Source organism: Salvia splendens, chromosome 1, assembly GCF_004379255.2.
Source record: "Salvia splendens isolate huo1 chromosome 1, SspV2, whole genome shotgun sequence".
Taxonomy (NCBI): Eukaryota; Viridiplantae; Streptophyta; class Magnoliopsida; order Lamiales; family Lamiaceae; genus Salvia; species Salvia splendens.
The window spans coordinates 17,833,657-17,852,272 of record NC_056032.1 but is presented as its reverse complement, the minus strand read 5'-3'; the positions used below and the strand labels follow the sequence as shown (position 1 = coordinate 17,852,272).

Below are 18,616 nucleotides of genomic sequence, written 5' to 3'. Positions count from 1 at the left end.
TAAGAGTTAGGGAGCTGACGGCGAACCAATTCTCGGAGAGGAGGTATGCCCAGCTTGAGAATCATTTGGGTGGGAAGGTGGACCGAATTGCTGTTGTGTATATCGAAGTTGAGTTTATGTAGGTTGACTCCATGACTTCCAAGACAAAATCAAGTTAGTTCTTTAGAATCCATTGAAACAGAAATTTGAAGTTTTGGATATGAAAATGAACGATGGAATGAATAATGAAATAAGGAAGTGTGAATGAATGTGTGAAATGTATGAGTGCACAAAACAAATATCTATACATTGAAACACTTAAAAGGAAACTTTATTTCCTATATTTTTTTTCTTTTTAAACCAAAACTATTTATCAAGATTAGACACGTGCAAGTCAAAGGTCTTGCTTTATCTCTCTCACACAAACACACACGGAACTGGGCCATTAAAGCTATCTTATGTAATTGCAGCAGCAACAGTCAGTGGAAGTAATTGCAAGTTAGAAGTGACAAACAAGGTAAGACAGCGACGTCTCCAACATACGCCTGCCCCATTCTATTTAACAATTTGCGGCTGCTATAACTCTCCTCTCATCAAATTATCAATAGATCGATGCTGGTTTCAACTACACCACCACCATCCTCATCTTCTTTCTCGCTTGGTAATTCTACTCTACCTCAATTCATCTTTTCCCAATTCTGTTTTTACTAATTTCTTGCCCTTTTTCGCTCTTCTTATCTCATCGCCAAGTTTCTTCCTTTTTCTTTTCCCTTTCGAGAAATTAAAGCAATTGCCTTTTTATTTGAATTAAAAAATGTTGAAGTTTTCAATTAAGGCTAAATTCGTGATGGCTCAGTTCCCTGTCGCCCTTTCCTAATTGTGAGGCATAGGTATAGACTAAATCTGTGATTGGTTGGTGGAAAGAAATGCCTGATTGTTTCTGTTACTTATTGTCCATGCCCTTAATCGAGCTATGCATTATTAATCAATGAGGGGAAAAGATAAAAAGTAGAGGCTTTTCTTTTCGGCACCCAAGAAAAAAATTATGCTAAGTGAGTTAAGTAAATAAAGAATAAAGTAGGAAATGAAAAAGGTTGAGAGATGAAGAGAGAGTAAAGTAAGTGACAAGAAATGTGTTGGGAAATGACTTCACTACTATGGAACGTACCAAAATGGCAAAATGACTCCACTACTATGGACGGAACGTATGGAGTGGTAAAACAAAATAGAAATGAGTATTTGGCATGTAATACTGTTGATCTGTAACTTCATTGAGTTCTTCAAGGTGGATTTGATGCTTCTACGATTTCATCGTTAGTATGTCGTTAATATGTGAATCTTTCAATGGCTTCTGAATCATCATTTTCTTGATTCTTACTGCATTTCCCTCATCTAGGATGCTCCAACTGCCTAAGATGTCATGTTGAACCCATGATCTGCTCAGTGTCACATGGATTATCTTGCAGTTCGATTAAGACACCGTTTGAGCTTCAACGAGTTTCGCAGTATTCAGGCTTGAGGTGCAGACTTGTTACATTTCTTCAGTTGCCACCATCTTCACCTGTTTACACTCTGTGCACAAGTGTGCCCTGCTTCTGTAATATTACTTCTGCTGCTTTCTCCTTTTTAAATAAAAGTTGAACTGCTACGGGAATAAGAGGGTTTGGAATTCAAATTGTTTTTAGGAATGTAAGTGTGATGTTAGAATGTCAATTGCCAACTACTTTAAAAACTAGAAAAAATACAATACTATAGTGAAAAAATTCATGACAACTCCTGGTTTACTTTGTAAGAGTAGAGATCGGGGTATATGCTTACTGAATTTGTAAGATAGTCTTATGGACTTGCCAACTAATGGGACAGGTAACATAACAATGATAATTCTTCCCTGCTATTAATTGAAGAAACATAGAAGTTTTCACTGTTTCCATCTTTGTTGATTCCTCCTTTGGATTTAGTTCTGATGAAACAACTGAACTTTTCTGCTTCAGAAGGGAACATCTCTTTGGGAGTGCTCAGTTTCACTGGTCACTTCAGGGGCGTGATATTTGTGTTTCACAAGTTTCAGTAGCTGCTGATTATTCAGATTCAGTCCCTGACTCGTCTAGTTATGCTACCGGTTATCATCCACTTGAGGAGTTGAGAGATAATGGGCGTGCTCGTGATGCAATGCCTACATCTGCTGAAATTGCCAGGACTGCCGTCGAGGTTTTCCCATTAATATATGATATATTTAAGCTTCAAGTTAGATATCCTGTGTTATAATTGTAACATGTACATGCTCATTTATTTAGTCAGGATCTTGTATTATATCATGTAATTTTGGTTCTTTGCTTAGGCTAACAGCAAGGCATTGTTGATATTCCCTAGTAGTGTGCACTATGAGCCACATGAACAAATCTCATGGGCTGAATTCGACTATGTTATCGATGACTTTGGAGGTTTGGCTCTCCCATTTATAGAGTCTGACAATCTTTTAATATGCTGCTTTTTTTATACCTACAGTCATTTCTTCAAAATGCTTTCCACTTATCTTCAGATATATTTGTTGAGGTTCATGACAGTCAAAACATCTTGCAAGATCATGGAGCTAGTAATCCTGTGGTGAGATTTTAATGCTGCACTTTAGCTTTATTCCTTTTCCCATATTTCTCTTAGTTGGGAAACTGTAGACGATATTACTCTTTTTTGTGTTGAAACCATAATTCACTATTGTCAATTGTTTTATTCTTTTGAAAGATATAGAGTTTTATCACTTCTTAATATGGAGATGAAGAGAGAATTTGATGAAAGTTCAATCAGAAATATTTACTGATGTCACACTGTCATTACTGAAATTCCAATTGATTTCTGGAAATTAAAGGGGTTTGTCCATTTTCACGAAGTATAAACATATCTTAATCAAATGCATTTGAAAAAACCCCCTCTTCTGTTTATATTATGTCCTGACAATATATCAATTTGTATGCCCTTAGACCGCTTTAATTGGAATGGACATCTCATACTACGAGAGCAGGAAAATGGATCTTTTAGATGATATCTTGGACTTTGATAGTGGAGATGATGATTTATTTGCTGATGACTACTTTGAAGTGAGAAAAAGTTCTATCGCACAAATTTTAATATTTGTCCTCTGGTTCGCTATTCCACTCTTTTAGACAACATACGTTTTTTCTAAACCAGGTAGATGAACCTAATAAGGCTGGCATTTGGAATGATTGGGGGATGTCTGAGAATTCCAACTGGACGCATCCAGTTTACTTTGCCAAGTGCTTGTCAAAGGTTGTTCAATTTAATACTACAACACAAAATGTTTCAGGTACTTTTAAGATCTGTTATTTATATATTAAAACCATTTTTTCGGTTGTTCCTTCACCATTGTAGGCTATTAATGTTGAACATACTAAAAAGATGGATCGCCCATCAAATGGTGTTGCTGTATGGGGGTTTCTCAAGCCTACGTTCATAGATGAAGAGTTTTACCTCCGACGTCTCTTCCATGATGAAGAAAGTGATAGTGACACCTCAGACTGCAAAGGTAACTGATCCGTGTAGTGTATTTCTCAATCCCGTCGGATCTAGCCCTTCTTTTCTTTTCCTCTAATCCCGTTGTTGGACTTAATATGATTATGTTACAACAAGTGCACTTTATTTCTGTCTCGCCTTATTCTGATCTTTTTATTTCATATCTCATTTTGATGTTTCATAGTTAGTTCGCCAGCTTTATTCCGCCTTTTGATTTCTCTGAAGCTGGTTTTGTCAGATGGAGATATCATGAGCTACAGTACAAAGGATGATGGAAGATGCGGTAGATCAACCATCTATAGATTGGATATCGCAAAGATTGAACTATTCTCGGTCTACGGGATTCAGGTATGTATATGTGTAGAAATGAAGTTTTAGAGATGAAAGAGCAGTAAGTGTCCGGATTATGATGAGGATTGGTTATGAGTTTTTATTCACTCTCAATTCACTTTAGCCTTAGTTTAGAATCAATTCTTGTTTTTGTTATCAGCGTGGAAAGAGCATACTTGAGTGGTATGACATTGATTTCTGACTTCTGTCACGGTTCTTTTGCAGTCAATGATTGGTATTCAGGATTTTCAGTATGCCGAGCCTGACATTCTTGTGCACTCAAACCCATCAATTCTTGAGCGATTTGTTCAGACTGGAAAAAGGTGCAGTGTTGCTCTTAAAGCACTCTGCAAAAAGAAAGGGCTACACGTTGAGGTTAGTGCCGTACATACCAACAACTATTGCTCCTAAAATCATTTATATTTACAGAACCAAGGGAGTTGTAGAGACGATGGTGTACATAACAAACTCAGATTGTCTAACGACTTGCTGTTTCGTAGGGTGCAAATCTAATTGGAGTTGACAGCCTTGGCATGGATGTTAGAGTGTATTCAGGAACAGAAGTACGGACACATCGTTTCTCCTTCAAAACCCGGGTCAGTTAAGCAGATTCTTGTCCCATGAGGCATCTCTTATGAACAGATAGATCAAATTACCCCATTGCAACGACATTGATTTTCTCCGTTTCTTGTTGTGTAGGCGACCTCAGAGTGTGCTGCAGATAAACAGATTCAGCAGCTCTTGTTTCCGAGGGCGAGGCGAAAAAAGCTAAAGACTCTAGATAAACCTAGAGATGATCCATATTAATACATGGTACTTATTTATTTTAGTTTTCAATTTTGAGGCTGGAATAAAGCTGATGCAAAAGCTTATTAATTAACATATTTTGGTTTGAAGAGTCTATGTAATCTTAATTCTTGTTACTTATGCTTGTACAATTTTTCTTGGATACTAATCTCAATAATGCTGTACATACACTGACATGATACAAAATAAATGTCTGAATTGATTTGTTTTTACTCCAATTTGGTAATAGTGTGCACTTCATATTTTCTAAGTTCGGTTTTGAAAGAGGTATTAGGAATGTTAAACCAGAAAATAAATGGGTTTTTTCTTTTTTTGTTCTAGGATGCAGATAACATTCCTCGGTTGTATTGGACTTTTTTTTTATTCCGAGTTTGGGAGAGACGCATGACCCTTATGCGTCTCTTTTTAATGAAACGCATGACGATTATGCGTCTTTAAGGGAGACGCATGAGGGTCATGCATCTCTTAATTTTTTCGAATTTTTTTTAACGACGCATAACCGTCATGCGTCACAGGCAAAGACGCATAAGCGTCATGCGTCGCTATTTTTATTTTATTTTATCAGACGACGCTTGAGCGTCATGCGTCTTAGGGAGAGACGCATGAGGCTCATGCGTCTCTAAATCGCCCCTAAGACGCATGAGGCTCATGCGTCTCTAAATCGCATAAATCAGACGAGGGAGAGGCAGTAGCCTCATTCAGACGCGGCAGAAAGGGAGAAAGGCGATTTCTTGGCCACATTCCGTTATATTCCGGTAAGTTTCCTTCAATCTTTCAACATTCCTCCATTATTTGTAGTTTATTTGCATATTATTAGGGTTTTTGATAAATTTATTTTAAACTTACTAGATTAGGGTTTATAGAAAAAAAATTGTCTCTAATTGTTGGTGGTTTATATATATATTTGCAGAAATCATGCCAGTATTCATGAGTTTATATTGGGATGGTAGAATAGTTCAACTTCCTCAAGTGTGCATTGGTTATGATCCACCTCGTGCGAGAGCCTCCATCGTATTGAATTCGTGTGTTTCATTTTCCGAATTAGTTGCAATGATATATGCTAAGATAAAGATAGATTCAAATCAACACTCCATCATTGTTTCTTGGGTACCGCGAGGTATATATGCACTAGGGTTGACAGTGATGGCAGTGTGATGTTTATGTTCAATGAGGCTTTAAATTATACTCGTCATATTGAATTATTTGTTGAGTATGCGTCTATTGGAAATGCCTTAATCCTACCAGTTGTTGATTATGGTGTTGGATCATCTACGAGGGTTGAACCTATGAGCATTGATTGCGGTATGAATGAGCAAACAGATGTTGCAGATGCTGTAGATGTTGGATTGAATACTCAAGAGAATGTTCAAGAGCATATTGATGTTCATGTTGTACGAGGAGACCTTGATCAACCATTGTCGTCATCATCATCTGATGATATTTTAAGTGATGATTAATGTGATCTTTCTAGTGATGAGGAGGTAGTGTGTAAACCCGTCGTGCAAGGTGAACAGCCACTTCCAGAATACGTTCACAGTGGGTTGAAATATTTTCGCAGACCGCCGAGTGGTCCTTCTGAGGTACCTGAAGTTGGTAATGAACGCAGTACTATGTACTGGGATGAAGAACACTCGTATCGGATTAATGCGGGAACAAAATTTGATAGCAAGCTGCATGTGAAGACTGCTATTACCATGTGGAGTCTGAGGCAACACCGACAATTTAGGGTGGTTGAGAGCAAATTAAGAAGGTGGCATGCCGTATGCAAATATCCAGCAGGGAGGACAGAAGATGGGATAGCTATTATCAGCAAGACCGACGCTGAAAAAGCGAATGAATGTCGGTGTGAAGTTTCTGTTACACAAATGGCCATGATGATATGTGGGAGATTAGGAAGTGGGTGGGACGCCATAGTTGTGAAGGCCATCGTAATGATAGAGGACATGCTAACTTTTCATCACCAATGATTGCTTTGTGTACTCGCCATCAGTTGCTAAAAAATGCCGAGTTCAAAGCCGCAGTCGTAAGAAATTTTGTTCATGACAAATTTCATGTGGTAATCAGTTATAAGAAGGCATGGTATGCACGGAGAAGGACTTTAGAGATTGTATTTGGTGGATGGGAGGAGTCATTTAGGGATTTGCCAAGCTACATGCTTGAACTGTAGTCTAGGAATCCAGGCACAATCGTTGAGTGGAGGCATAACGAGTTGTTGAGCCAGGGTCGTAATAAAGTCTTCTATTACGTTTTCTGAGCACTTTGGCATGCTATACATGCTTTCCAAGAGTGTCAACCAGTTTTAACAATAGACGGGACTCACCTTCGAGGAAGGTTTGAAGGTAAGTTGCTTGTTGCTTGTGGTGTTGATGCTAACAAGAAATGTCTGTCTATTGCATATGCTGTTGTTGATGAAGAAACTAGCGACAGTTGGGAGTGGTTTTGGATCATGTCAGAATTCATGTGTTGAAATACCAAAGGGAGGTTTGCATCATTTCGGATAGGCATAAAGGAATCCTTAAGGCTATGCGTTCTGATGAATGGAAAAAGCCGTTGATATGTCACCACAAATTTTGTTTGATCCATGCGAGGAAAAATATCTTGACGAAACTTAAGGGTAAGGGAGATAGAGTGAAAGGCATGGTATGGGCATTGGGTGTCACAACTCAAGTACGCAAATACATGCGAAGGCGACGTGCACTACGGGAGGAAAGTCTTGTTGCGATACACGAGCTTAACAAAGCCAAAAAAGAAAACTGGTCTCTTTGTTACGATGATGAACTGAGATGGGGGGTGCCCTCAACAAACATGTCAGAGAGCTACAACAACGTGTTGAGAGGTATAAGAGAGTTGCCAATTAGAGCTTTGGTTGATCTGACATTTTGGAGAACAGTGCAATGGTGGGCAGATAGAAAGACATAAATACAACATACCGAAGGTCGGTTGACCTCGTGGGCGAGGGACAAACTTGCTGCGAATGATGCGAAGGGGCAACTGCATTACTGTTCAGTACTTGCCAGAGAACTAGGTCATTACCAAATTCTAAGTCGTCCACGTGTCGAAAAGGGACAGGCAAAGGGCAATAACAGACAAGACGTCGAGTTTATGGATTCAAAGTGCAGTTGAGGGAAGTGGCAGATGTGGAGAGTTCCTTGTTCACATGCGTGCGCCGTTGCCAGAGATAGAGGTAACTCTATGTTTGAACTCATTGATAAACACAACCACAAAGTTACATGGGAAGCACAGTACTATGGTGGCTCATTTCAAGCACCAAGACACGAAGACTATTGGACAAAACCTGGATGGAAATTGCGTATCACCCCTGAGCAGTTGCTTCCTCGAAAGCGCGGACGAGGCAGAACACGGAGGATTCCTAATCAAATGGATGTCCGGAGGAAGATGAACCGAGAGCTCCCCGCAAGTGCGGGAATTGCGGCGTAGAGGGTCATGACCGAAGAAATTGCACAGTCGGTCGTGTTATGTAGGAGCTTCCTGAAGAAATTGTTGACATCTGTAGTGCAGGTATTTTTTCTTCTCAATTTTTGTCTGTTTGTGTGAAAGGAATAAGAAGATAAATTCCTATTTTTTTTTATTTTGTTTAGGAGCTGGAGACGAAGATGAATTAGCAGGAGAACAATATTATTTTGATGAATTGTAATTTCTTCTATCTGACACCAATTAGACGGTTTTGTTTTGCTACAATTCTGCTGATGAAATGTTCCTTGTAATTTCTTCTGTGTATCTGCCACTCTACATGACTATCGATTTCTTCACGTTTCCATAATATGCATAATAGCTACTGCTGTCTACAGATTCCTCAAATAGCTAAACATGTTTTAAATTATAATTTCGACATATTCTTTAATATAGGGAGTACTAATTAAGGTTATTGAGATATTCATGAGATCCACTGTCCACGTTTCTCTACCTTATTCTCCAACCAAAATCCACTCAAAACAAAATTGAGAAAATGTTCTTCTTCGATGCCTAAAAGATTAATACATTGAAATATACTACCAAATATATTTAGTGTACGATTTTATTAATATGCACTCATATTTATTCAACTATAAGAAATTAAACTAAATAAAGCCGTTACCAAATTAAGTCTGTTTTAACATTATCGTGACATTAATTAAGAGATCATTTCGTGTCAATAAATAATGCTACTACAACTCTTCTCCAGAATTTGGTGTGGGATCATTTATAGCTTGAGGCTTAACCTGAAAAAAGGAGCATTTCAAAGAATGGGGTAAAATCACAAATGATCAGATCAAATTTTCTGTTGGCCTTTTAAAGAGGCCAACAGAAAGTCGCTACAGTATGCATACTTATATTTGAAATAAGCATAATAAACATACCTGTTCCTTGAAGATGAAAGTCGCTACTTATACGACGATGGAGTGTATTTCGACGGTTCAATCCCCTTATTCTTCCTCGATGACAATCTCTTGTACACTTTGCTCATTATCTTCCCAACCCCGCCGCGTGATGAACCCTCCGCAGCTGGTCGAGGTTGGACATGGATGCTCTGAACAACGTCTTCTTCCTCATTTTCCTCCGCTATGTTGTCATTTTCGTCTTCTACTTCATCATCATCTTCTTCTTCAACTTGTACAGGAGGCACGAACTAATAATTCTGGAAGAAAGAATCGACCGACGCTCGGGCTCCACTCCATTGCGGCATATCTTGGCTTTGTGAGTATGGGCGACGATTCCAATCGGGCTCAGGCTGGCTTGGAGAATACAGGGGACGGTCCCACTGTGACTGAGACTCATGCGCCGGGTATGAAGACCACTGGGGTGGGTCATGCTCTAGATTCAGCGACTCTGGTACTACATAATCGGGATGCGGCTACGACATCCTAAACTGCTTTGTGAAGCTGTGTCCCCCAGTCCGAACACCAGGCACCCCACGACGCCGTGGAACTACTTCTGGTTGATAAGGATTGACCACATCTTGATGTTGAGAAGTCGGGTACTCCATTGCATCGGCGTTGTTCGTAGATTGGAGGACATGCCTAGCAATTTCTCGAATCTGGCGCATCCGTGGGTCCATTTCGTCTTCAATAGTTAAATGGAAAACCTGCTGAAAACCCTCAACCTAGACAAAGAAAAATGATACAAATATCAATACGAAACAATCTATAACACACAAAAGCATATAGTTTAATATAACAAACTTACAAATAATCTCATCGAACAAGCCGACTCGTTCATCCCAGCAGTTGGTTGTACCCCAGGCTGGGTCAGGTACGTCACTGTAATCTTGTTGTACCACGCCATATACCTCGGGCTCATGGGAATATTCATGGACATCGGGGCGTCGTCGATTGCCTGGAACCGTTCATACCTCAGGCCCCACTCCCCAATGTAGAACTGGTGTGTGTTTTCCCAGTTGTTGCCCTTCTTACCACGCCGGTCATTTTTTCTGAAATGATCGGCATTCTTTAGCATCCTGTCAACATATTGAGGTATATCCTGATACCGATTGAACTGTCGCCGCACTCGTCCAGCCTCATGTTCCTCGACATAGGTCCAACACACCAAGTAGGTTTCGCACAAAGAGCATCCATTCACATCACTACAGTACTCAGGCAGTATGCAATGTGCGTATGGCGTCCAGATAAACTACAAAACAGCAATGCAAACGCCAAATTAACTCCATAATAAATTCATAAATGAAGTCTAAATTGAAATAATATTCACTTGTCCAGGTCTAATCAGAGATATTTGGTCACGGTAATGCTCAACCGAGTGTCTAGGAGCATTTCCTATCTGCGTTGTTCCTTTCCACCTATACATAAAATTGATGTCAGAAAATAACCCAAGATGCATAAATAAATAAAAATTTAGATATATACCTAGCGCCACATGGTGTATATGGCTCGTGCACGACTGATCCTATGAACGCAAGCCTCAATGTGGGCATTCTTTCCCACGCCCATAGCTGCAGGAGGATCATAGGCCCGCCCAACTCTTTCCTCTTATCCATGGAAGCCCCGCACAGATAATGATAAAGGTAGGACAAAGCCGCACTTCCCCAACTAATATTCTTCACCTCTTCCGGATTCTCAAGCGCATTCAACCACATAAATGGAACCTTACACCCCGTGGTGTCTGGTAGAATGAGACCTCCTAACAAAATTAGGGCATGGATACGTGCCCTTTGGATGTATACGTACGTAGATAGATCATCACCCAGAGGTATCCTCGTCTGATTGATCAGCGCGGTCATCAGCAAACCGCCTTGCTTTGTCTCTGTGGATGTATCCGGTATCCATCCCAACAAATCGCGGCACTTGCTAGTCCAATCTGGATAGCCGACATGATAGTCACGCCCTCAAGCCCCAAATGGCTTGAGCATCTTCCAAGGTAATCGTCGTCTCTCCGATCGGGCGATGGAAAGTGTGCGTCTCAGGCCTCCAACGCTCAATCAAAGCCGTGATCAGCTCATTGTCGACCTTCATCGATCTCCCACAATCCATCACGCCTTTGAACCCAAAGGCGTCAAGCCAATACCTAACATCCTCATGAATGTCGACGTCCCAAGTCTTACTTTCTGTCCTTCGGACTTTAAATACTTGTGTTGTGCCCTCTTTCATTAGTTTATTTGAAATGTGATGTTTGTGCATATATAGCACGGACGGGTCTTCGGGTCCATATAATAATTGTCCGCTTGAACTTGAAGTCTCCATCTAATCTAAGTACGTATTCAGAAAACAACAATTACAAACTCTCATTTACAATACAAATATCACACATTCTAAATAAGATAGATCATCTTGTTTAGTATAGCTCTCTATATATGATCCACTTATATGCACATGGCTTCAAGATTTAACATAGTAGTATATTTTCCAAATTCGATTAATCTATTAAAACCATCCATTAAACATATCACAAGATAATATAACTTAATGAAATCAAATAGTAACATATGTGGGCGACAAAGGAACAAAACTAATTGTAGCAAAAACACACAAGAAAAACATGCAAAATGAGCGCTATCCATTTTCGATCCTCCTCTTAATTGGTCAAAAACTATACAATAGAATGAATTTCACCAATAATATCCATTACAATTAACAAAACAACAAAACATCGGCTAAAATTGAGCAATTTGTTATAAACCCTAAATTACAAAATTGAGAGAAATCTACACAAAATATGCAAATTAACACCAAATAAGGGAGGAATGTTGAAAGATTGAAGGAAGCTTACCGGAATACGTGGGGAAATCGTCGAACTTGCCGGAATTGACAATGAAAATCGGCCGAAAATCGCCTTTCTCCCTTTCTGCCGCGTCTGAATGAGGCTACTGCCTCTCCCTCATCTGATTTATGCGATTTAGAGACGCATGAGCCTCATGCGTCTCTCCCTAAGACGCATGACGCTCATGCGTCGTCTAATAAAATAAAATAAAATAACCGACGCATGACGCTTATGCGTCTTTGCCTGTGGCGCATGACGGTTATGCGTCGTTTAAAAAAATTCGGAAAAATTAAGAGACGCATGACCCTCATGCGTCTCCTTTAAAGACGCATGACCCTCATGCGTCTCCTTTAAAGACGCATAATTGTCATGCGTTTCATTAAAAAGAGACGCATGAGGGTCATGCGTCTCTCCCAAACTCGGAATAAAAAAAAAGTCAAGTACAACCGAGGAATGTTATCTGCATCCTAGAACAAAAAAAGAAAAAACCCGAAAATAAATTGTTTCTTTTTGATTTATTTATTGAGACTAGCGGAAAAAGTGTTTAACGCGCGTACAAATGATTTATTTATTGAGGACATTGATGGCCGCCCAACACGGGTCGTGCGGAGGACAGGCGATGGCGAGAAAGACGCACGGCCCATGCACGAGCACGAGAAGAGGCACGGCCCATGCAACAAGGCGTGGACAAGGCAGAGGTTCAACAAGTTAGAAAAACTAAAATTGAGTTTTTGAAATGAAGTATTTTGGAGAGATCTCTTGATATTGATATTGTGTGAGAGAAATTCAAATAGTAAAGAAATTATGATTAGTTCAACATCGTAAATACAGAATGTTTTTAATTCGTGATTAATAAAGTGTTAATTTTATCAAATCGTTTTCAACTTATCAAATCTTGTTTCTATAGTTTCTACTTATATCAATTTTATGAACTGTTGTTTAGATAAAAACTTAGTGAAGAGTGAAGAGTAAATCGCCTGAGTGAACATCGAATGATAAAACTTAAAATATTCAAATAGAATTGATTAAATGAAATAAGATTAAAACAATTGCTAAATGTTAAATCAAAATTACTACTATATATTTTATAAGTTGATCTAACTTTTACAATTGAAAAAACACATAACTAAAAAACACAATGCTATCTACTTATTTTTCTTTTTAAAAACAGGTGCAAGTCTAGAAAAATAATAAAATTGAATATAGAAAAAAAAAAAAGGAAAAGTTTACTAAAATCATCAAATCCCCTTAAAATAATTTACACATGCGAATATGCTTTCGATAATTCGACCTAATTAGGTTAACTTGTGCAACAATTTCAACTTAGAATACCAATAGCTATTAACTTAAAACCATTAGACAAAGGAGCGACCAAATTAGTTCATCTATTGAAGACAAATAATTAGGAATCATAATCTACTTCCCTTCAACAACAATAGAATGCTCTATCATTTTCAAATAGAAGCATTTAAGAATAACTATACTTATCGCAATCTCCTCCCCTACGAAACCCATGATTTTTCTGCACCGCCTTCTCCGGCCGCGGAACTCGAACTACCATCCTGCTTCCGACCATAGCCACGTCCAGCTTTCGAGCTCCCAACTGCGTCTCTGTTTTCCGAGCAACCTGCACCAGCCTCCTCGTCCGCCACCTCAGCAGTATTTTGATCGATTTTATTGCCCCTGTGATGGCAATGGAAAAGGAATGATTATAACAACCAATTAGTTCAAGACACATAAAATTAATACTCCCTCAGTCCACGAAAAATAGTCTCACTTTGGTATTTTGGAATGTCCATAAAAAAATAGTCGCATTTCTAAAGATTACAAATGTAGTTCTAGTGCTATAATGCAGTTGAACTATTTATACTACTGGATGAATGATAAGCCAAGCCAAGCCAATGCCTTTAGACAGAAGACAAATAACGGTTTAGTTGAAACGATCGCCCCTACTTCCAGAGTTCATGCTAATAGTGATCACCGGTAATAGGATCGCACGACATCAGCTAGCAGATGAAGTAAAAACGGCTAGGATAGCTTTTCATGCGTTCGATTATTGACTCATACTGAGCAAATGTAGGGCAATGAGAGAGAGAAAAAAACACATACCCTGAATATACGATGAGGCCTAACGTGACAGCAGCAAAGGCTACGAAGTACATCCAATCGACCTAGAGGGGAAAAATGGATTTCAAAATAAATCACAGGGAGCAGAATGAGCATAAATAATCAGCCTTCTTTTTTCAATCACTAGCTTCTTCCACACCTTTTCCTGGTAAGCGAAGATACGAATCAGAACTGCCCACATATCGGAGGTTAGGAGTGACAAATTAAGCATTGTTGATCCACTTATCTGCATATTAAAAGTTGGAAGAGATTATTCATCAGAAATATTGTTTATCAGATCATTTCAAAGATGAGGCATAGAAAGTTCAAGATCGGAGACTGTTTTAACCGACCGTACAGAATTACCTAATAGTAAACCATATTACATTACCTTTAGTAAGATGGGGACTCCAGAGTAAAACAGAAACATCGCAACAGAGAATCCGACAAAAGGAAATGTCTGTAACAGAAAAAAAAACAATGATATTAGTTTGATTTAGAATGGAAATTATTGCTTATTATAGCAGTAGCACGAGGATCGCCAAATCATATAAAACCACAAAGAGAGCTTATTTGGTTTATGTTTATCAAAACAAAAATAACTTTCGATCCGATTTTCAAGCAACTATTTTTCGTTGGCTGTATTATGCAAGGTAGCAAATTAGCAATCTTCAGCTATGTTCGAGGGGATTGGGAGAAGTACCGCTCCTGCCGTCCAGTGAATAGATCGGAGTTCATCACGTTCGAGTATGACACTGCAGCACATTGTCAAGGAAATTGCAGTAAAAATCAGTACATAGAAGCCCTGAAATAAAGAAGTGCAATGAATGGAAATAATAATACATTTGGATCGCACTGATAATTGCACCAAAAAACCCCAAGAAAGCCATAAGCTCGACCCTGTCGGCACTTTTAACAAAATATTCCTGCATACAACAATGACGCAAGAATTTAACCTCCGCAAACAAAGAAAGATCTAAGAATATCAACTGAAGAATCACAAATTGGCAGCTGAAAACAGTAAAATAAAGGGAAGAGATACAGCAAAATACAAAGGAGAAGAAATAGGACAAAACAAATATGAATTCCGTAACGATTTGAGGATTGAAGAATTAGACAAACAATGAACATTGTTTACCTGAGAAGGAAAGGAAAAGGAAACACATTTACAAATAAGAGACTTCTGAATTCCAGACGGGTCCAAAAGAGCATAAAAATAGATAGTTCTCGACAGTTACGTACCTCACCAACATTAGTTACACCGTAAAGTGTGGCCCCAGCGAGAACAAGCAGATCGCCCTTGATAGGGTTGCTACCACCTAAACAACAATAAGCATATCATCACAGTTCGAAAGGGCTAAGCAAAGATGAGAGATATAAGCACATGTATAGAAAATACAACTTACTTGATCTATCTGCAGAATGAACATCTGAGAAAACAACCACTACGAGACCAGCTACACATATTACGACACCCGCCAACTTCTTGAATCTGTACTTCGTCTTCAAAAAGAACCAGGTGAGGAATAGGACACACGGGATCGTCCAACAGTCCAGCAGCATAACGCTTGTAATCGATGTATACTGATATGCCTTCACCACTGTCACGCCAAAACGTACTTAATTTATTCTTCAGTAAGCATGACTTGGAATTATATGCATTCATTATGTTCGAGGAAACAGAAAAGGATGTGCGTGTATATCCACTCCCAACCTAACAATGTGGCATCCGAGGATGTTCTGAAGGCAGTCAAAGCGCTTAAGATCGTTATGTTGTTTTATGTCTAGTCTTGAAACATATCTCAAACGACGAATACATATTTGATGGATACTTACCGAGAAAATTGGCTTCCACATCAACTGCTCCGAGCAAGATGTAGTAATACCATTTTGCCTGCTTATAGAAAAGAGTCCGGAAAACATGTAAAACGACGAAATTTTATCTAAATAACCACGAACCACGATGCAAACATGTTTGAATCAGCTTTCAACCATTGGAAACAACCATACATTTCTAAAAAAGTTAATAACTCATGGAAATTTTTACAGCAAGAACAACACACGCATCATTAATTACAAAGCAGAAAGAGCAATCGATAAACGAAATGTAACTATCTTTAAACAGAGCACTTAAAGCCTAAGAATAACTGACCTTGAGAGCTTGCCTTCTATAGAGCATAATGCTCCCATACACCAAAGCCAAGAGCACATAATTGAAGAAAGACTGAGAAGTTGGAGCATTAATTCCTAGAGTTTGGAGACAAAAGTTAGCATCGGATTTATTAGCCAAATCAACCAATGTTTCCAAATACAGCTAAAAGTAACAACTTTCAAATATCCATGATGCTAAAGCACAGCAGCTAATACCTAGGAAATGGATCTAATTCAAGCCCACAACATAAAACCAAGAAATCTCAGAAGAAAACAACAGAATCGATGGAGATGGAAAAACTATGATTATCTTTAAATTGAAAAATAAAAGGGGGAGAGACAGGAAGCAACCTTTTTGGGCAAGTTCGGAAGATGAGAATCCGGTGGAGGTCAGCAAAAGAGAAAGCAACTGTCCTAATCCAAGTCCCACCAGTGTATTCTTTGTCCAAAAACCATCCCAATTAACCACCATTTTCTTATGTAAAACTTAGGATTTTATGGAATTTTCACAAAAGGTGAAGTAATTGCTTCACATAAGAAAGATCGATTGGTTGGTTCTGAGCAAAGCACCAAAAATTGGCCCAGAACCATTAACAACTGATATTCACATAGCTCGATTACATATACTTATATAGAATTAGATGCAATGATTGGTGTCAGCAGTGATAAAATTCATGTAGAAAAACTGAACGGCTGTCACAAATTCCCAGATGCTCTACTGCTCTAAGCAGTCAATTCCAAAAATAATTACAATTTCGAAAATTGAAAAAGTTCCCAACCAGAAAGTTTTGATTTTAAATTGCTTATTCACTGTAATTTTGTAATTGAAATAGAGATTCAAAGATTCTTGTTTTACTTGTTCTAGCGCTAATTAGGTTGGATTTGGAATACGAATAAGTGAAGGAGGTTTAACAAAATTGGGTCCAGCTCATATTTTATTATCAAAACGGCATTTGAAGACACAATTTTGGAAAAACACAGCCAACTACCTTTTTCATGGAACAAATTCATCTTTTCACTCTATTATTCATTAGAGATCAATATTCTCTTCGAAAGGGATTTTAGAACAATGTTGGTGTTAATAATAGCATCCACAACTGGAAAAATAGCAAATTGTCTCCTCCCTTTTTGTATTTTTTTTAATAGTCCTGAAATTTGACTTATTTATCTATAAAGTGAGTTTTCACTTTTTAATATTTTTAGAGATAAAAATGCCTTCAACCCATAAAGAGTAATTTTGTCCATTTCAAATATAATTATCAAAATTGAAATACTAATGTTATTGTATGGATAATATTCATGATGTTGGAATTTTATAAGTTAAAGATTTTAATGACATTCGTAATTAGTAAGGTTATATAATTGTTCGAGTTAGTAAAATAAAATTAGAAAATAGTGGCATTATTTTATAATGGAGTCAAAAAGCAAAGAGGCAATACCACCAGGATTCGTCGACCTCAAGCCGCATAATGTGGACCTTTTTAGGGGTTGTGACTTTTTTTTATTTATGTTTATGCTATTATTTATCATCACTAACAACACTTTATCCTAAATTTGTTCATCTTTGACTTACCTTAACTAACAACATCTTATAGTGGGTGGCTAGATTTTTTCTTTTTTTTATTTGATTAAATGTTACTGTTAGGCACATTAATATCCTGCACTTTCATGCCTTTGAATGGAAACTTTTCGCGGTATTTTATAGTCCATAACTCCATATTCATATATATTCAAGTGAAAATGGAAAATACTAATTAAGTGTTCAATTTCAATTAGTTTGGTACAGAATAAAACTAAATAAGTAATACTACTATATCACTCATCCATCATACTTAAGTTTAAATAAAAAAACTCCAGTATACAAATAAGAAATCATTGAAGTCTGTAATTGTAATTTTTCCATCATAAATGAGGATTTTTTCTAAAAGAAATACTACTCGAAAAATAAAAATAAAAAACTAGACAATTTCTCAAGCAATATATTAATAAATTAAAACTATAAGAAACAAAAGTATGCATAATTTGATGAATATGAATGAAGAAAGTGAGAGAAATATCTGACCTTTCTTAGCCAATTCAGAAGATGCAAATCCAGTGGCAGTGATAAGAAGAGAGAGAAGCTGTCCCAATCCAAGTGCTCTTAAAAATGCATTCTTCCTCCAATTCTTGTCCAAATTCTCCTTTATACCTCTCATTTTATTTTCTTGTTTTTCTCTTCAATCGTCGTTATTAGATCGAATCATCATCTCTCACTTCTCAAGAATACTGGAACAGAAAGAGAGAGAGAGAACTATAAACCTTGAAAACATCTACTAATATGATTTCAAAAGAGAAATGTTAAATGAATACTATTATTATTCTATAGTTGAAAGTGATTGGAAGTTGACAATGTACGATTTTCGTTTTGTCAATCGGCAAACTAAAAAAATTCGCTTATGGAGTATAATTAAATATTAACCAAATCCTTTCACTTAAAAAATCAGATTAGCTAGGAAGTTTATTAAGC

General features: G+C 37.8%; 3 protein-coding genes and 1 long non-coding RNA gene across 7 annotated transcripts; 2 read left to right on the top strand and 2 right to left on the bottom strand.

Moving 5' to 3' along the window:
* The first annotated feature begins 393 nt into the window (after window positions 1–393).
* On the top strand, window positions 394–4,853 carry LOC121744568 (uncharacterized protein At3g49140-like). Of its 3 annotated transcripts, XM_042138158.1 has the most exons (13): window positions 394–496; window positions 588–640; window positions 1,376–1,499; window positions 1,971–2,187; window positions 2,318–2,420; window positions 2,519–2,583; window positions 2,955–3,071; window positions 3,163–3,261; window positions 3,364–3,517; window positions 3,743–3,852; window positions 4,060–4,209; window positions 4,335–4,430; window positions 4,534–4,853. In XM_042138158.1, exons 2-13 carry the CDS (start codon window positions 592–594, stop codon window positions 4,639–4,641), a joined length of 1,392 nt encoding a protein of 463 aa, XP_041994092.1. In that variant the 5' UTR covers window positions 394–496; window positions 588–591; the 3' UTR covers window positions 4,642–4,853. The 3 variants fall into 3 exon arrangements, with proteins under 3 accessions (XP_041994092.1, XP_041994107.1, XP_041994097.1); XM_042138173.1 differs by lacking the exon at window positions 2,955–3,071; XM_042138163.1 differs by lacking the exon at window positions 394–496 and having other exon boundaries at window positions 503–640.
* Window positions 4,854–5,213: 360 nt separating this feature from the next.
* On the top strand, window positions 5,214–8,403 carry LOC121744651. Its single transcript, XR_006038648.1, has 3 exons — window positions 5,214–5,396; window positions 5,552–8,160; window positions 8,241–8,403. It is a non-coding gene; the product is annotated as an uncharacterized LOC121744651 (long non-coding RNA).
* A 619-nt stretch (window positions 8,404–9,022) lies between these two features.
* Window positions 9,023–10,876, bottom strand: LOC121811038 (serine/threonine-protein phosphatase 7 long form homolog). Its single transcript, XM_042211834.1, has 5 exons — window positions 10,503–10,876; window positions 10,348–10,435; window positions 9,826–10,269; window positions 9,544–9,742; window positions 9,023–9,249 (listed from the first exon to the last, which is right to left on the bottom strand). The coding sequence occupies exons 1-5, from the start codon at window positions 10,874–10,876 to the stop codon at window positions 9,023–9,025; spliced, it is 1,332 nt and encodes a 443-aa protein (XP_042067768.1).
* Window positions 10,877–13,169: 2,293 nt separating this feature from the next.
* Window positions 13,170–18,410, bottom strand: LOC121744592 (solute carrier family 35 member F1-like). Of its 2 annotated transcripts, none has more exons than XM_042138190.1 (11): window positions 18,173–18,410; window positions 16,112–16,206; window positions 15,796–15,853; window positions 15,366–15,560; window positions 15,202–15,278; window positions 14,803–14,885; window positions 14,663–14,714; window positions 14,351–14,419; window positions 14,120–14,206; window positions 13,963–14,024; window positions 13,170–13,536 (listed from the first exon to the last, which is right to left on the bottom strand). In XM_042138190.1, exons 1-11 carry the CDS (start codon window positions 18,303–18,305, stop codon window positions 13,356–13,358), a joined length of 1,092 nt encoding a protein of 363 aa, XP_041994124.1. In that variant the 5' UTR covers window positions 18,306–18,410; the 3' UTR covers window positions 13,170–13,355. The 2 variants fall into 2 exon arrangements, with proteins under 2 accessions (XP_041994124.1, XP_041994131.1); XM_042138197.1 differs by lacking the exon at window positions 18,173–18,410 and adding an exon at window positions 16,462–17,126.
* Between the last annotated feature and the right edge of the window lie 206 nt (window positions 18,411–18,616).

What these genes read in the sequence shown, in the direction of transcription:
- LOC121744568 (XM_042138158.1), top strand. Translation starts at nt 592, where the DNA reads ATGCTGGTTTCAACTACACCACCACCATCCTCATCTTCTTTCTCGCTT. An exon ending in CTCATCTTCTTTCTCGCTTG is followed by an intron (nt 641 to 1,375) that starts GTAATTCTACTC and finishes TCCCTCATCTAG; the next exon opens with GATGCTCCAACTGCCTAAGA. An exon ending in TTGCCAGGACTGCCGTCGAG is followed by an intron (nt 2,188 to 2,317) that starts GTTTTCCCATTA and finishes TTCTTTGCTTAG; the next exon opens with GCTAACAGCAAGGCATTGTT.
- LOC121811038 (XM_042211834.1), bottom strand. Translation starts at nt 10,876, where the DNA reads ATGACCGCGCTGATCAATCAGACGAGGATACCTCTGGGTGATGATCTA. An exon ending in TATACACCATGTGGCGCTAG is followed by an intron (nt 10,436 to 10,502) that starts GTATATATCTAA and finishes TTTTATGTATAG; the next exon opens with GTGGAAAGGAACAACGCAGA. An exon ending in CTCTGATTAGACCTGGACAA is followed by an intron (nt 10,270 to 10,347) that starts GTGAATATTATT and finishes GCTGTTTTGTAG; the next exon opens with TTTATCTGGACGCCATACGC.
- LOC121744592 (XM_042138190.1), bottom strand. Translation starts at nt 18,305, where the DNA reads ATGAGAGGTATAAAGGAGAATTTGGACAAGAATTGGAGGAAGAATGCA. An exon ending in TTCTGAATTGGCTAAGAAAG is followed by an intron (nt 16,207 to 18,172) that starts GTCAGATATTTC and finishes TCCAAACTCTAG; the next exon opens with GAATTAATGCTCCAACTTCT. An exon ending in TCATTCTGCAGATAGATCAA is followed by an intron (nt 15,279 to 15,365) that starts GTAAGTTGTATT and finishes ATTGTTGTTTAG; the next exon opens with GTGGTAGCAACCCTATCAAG.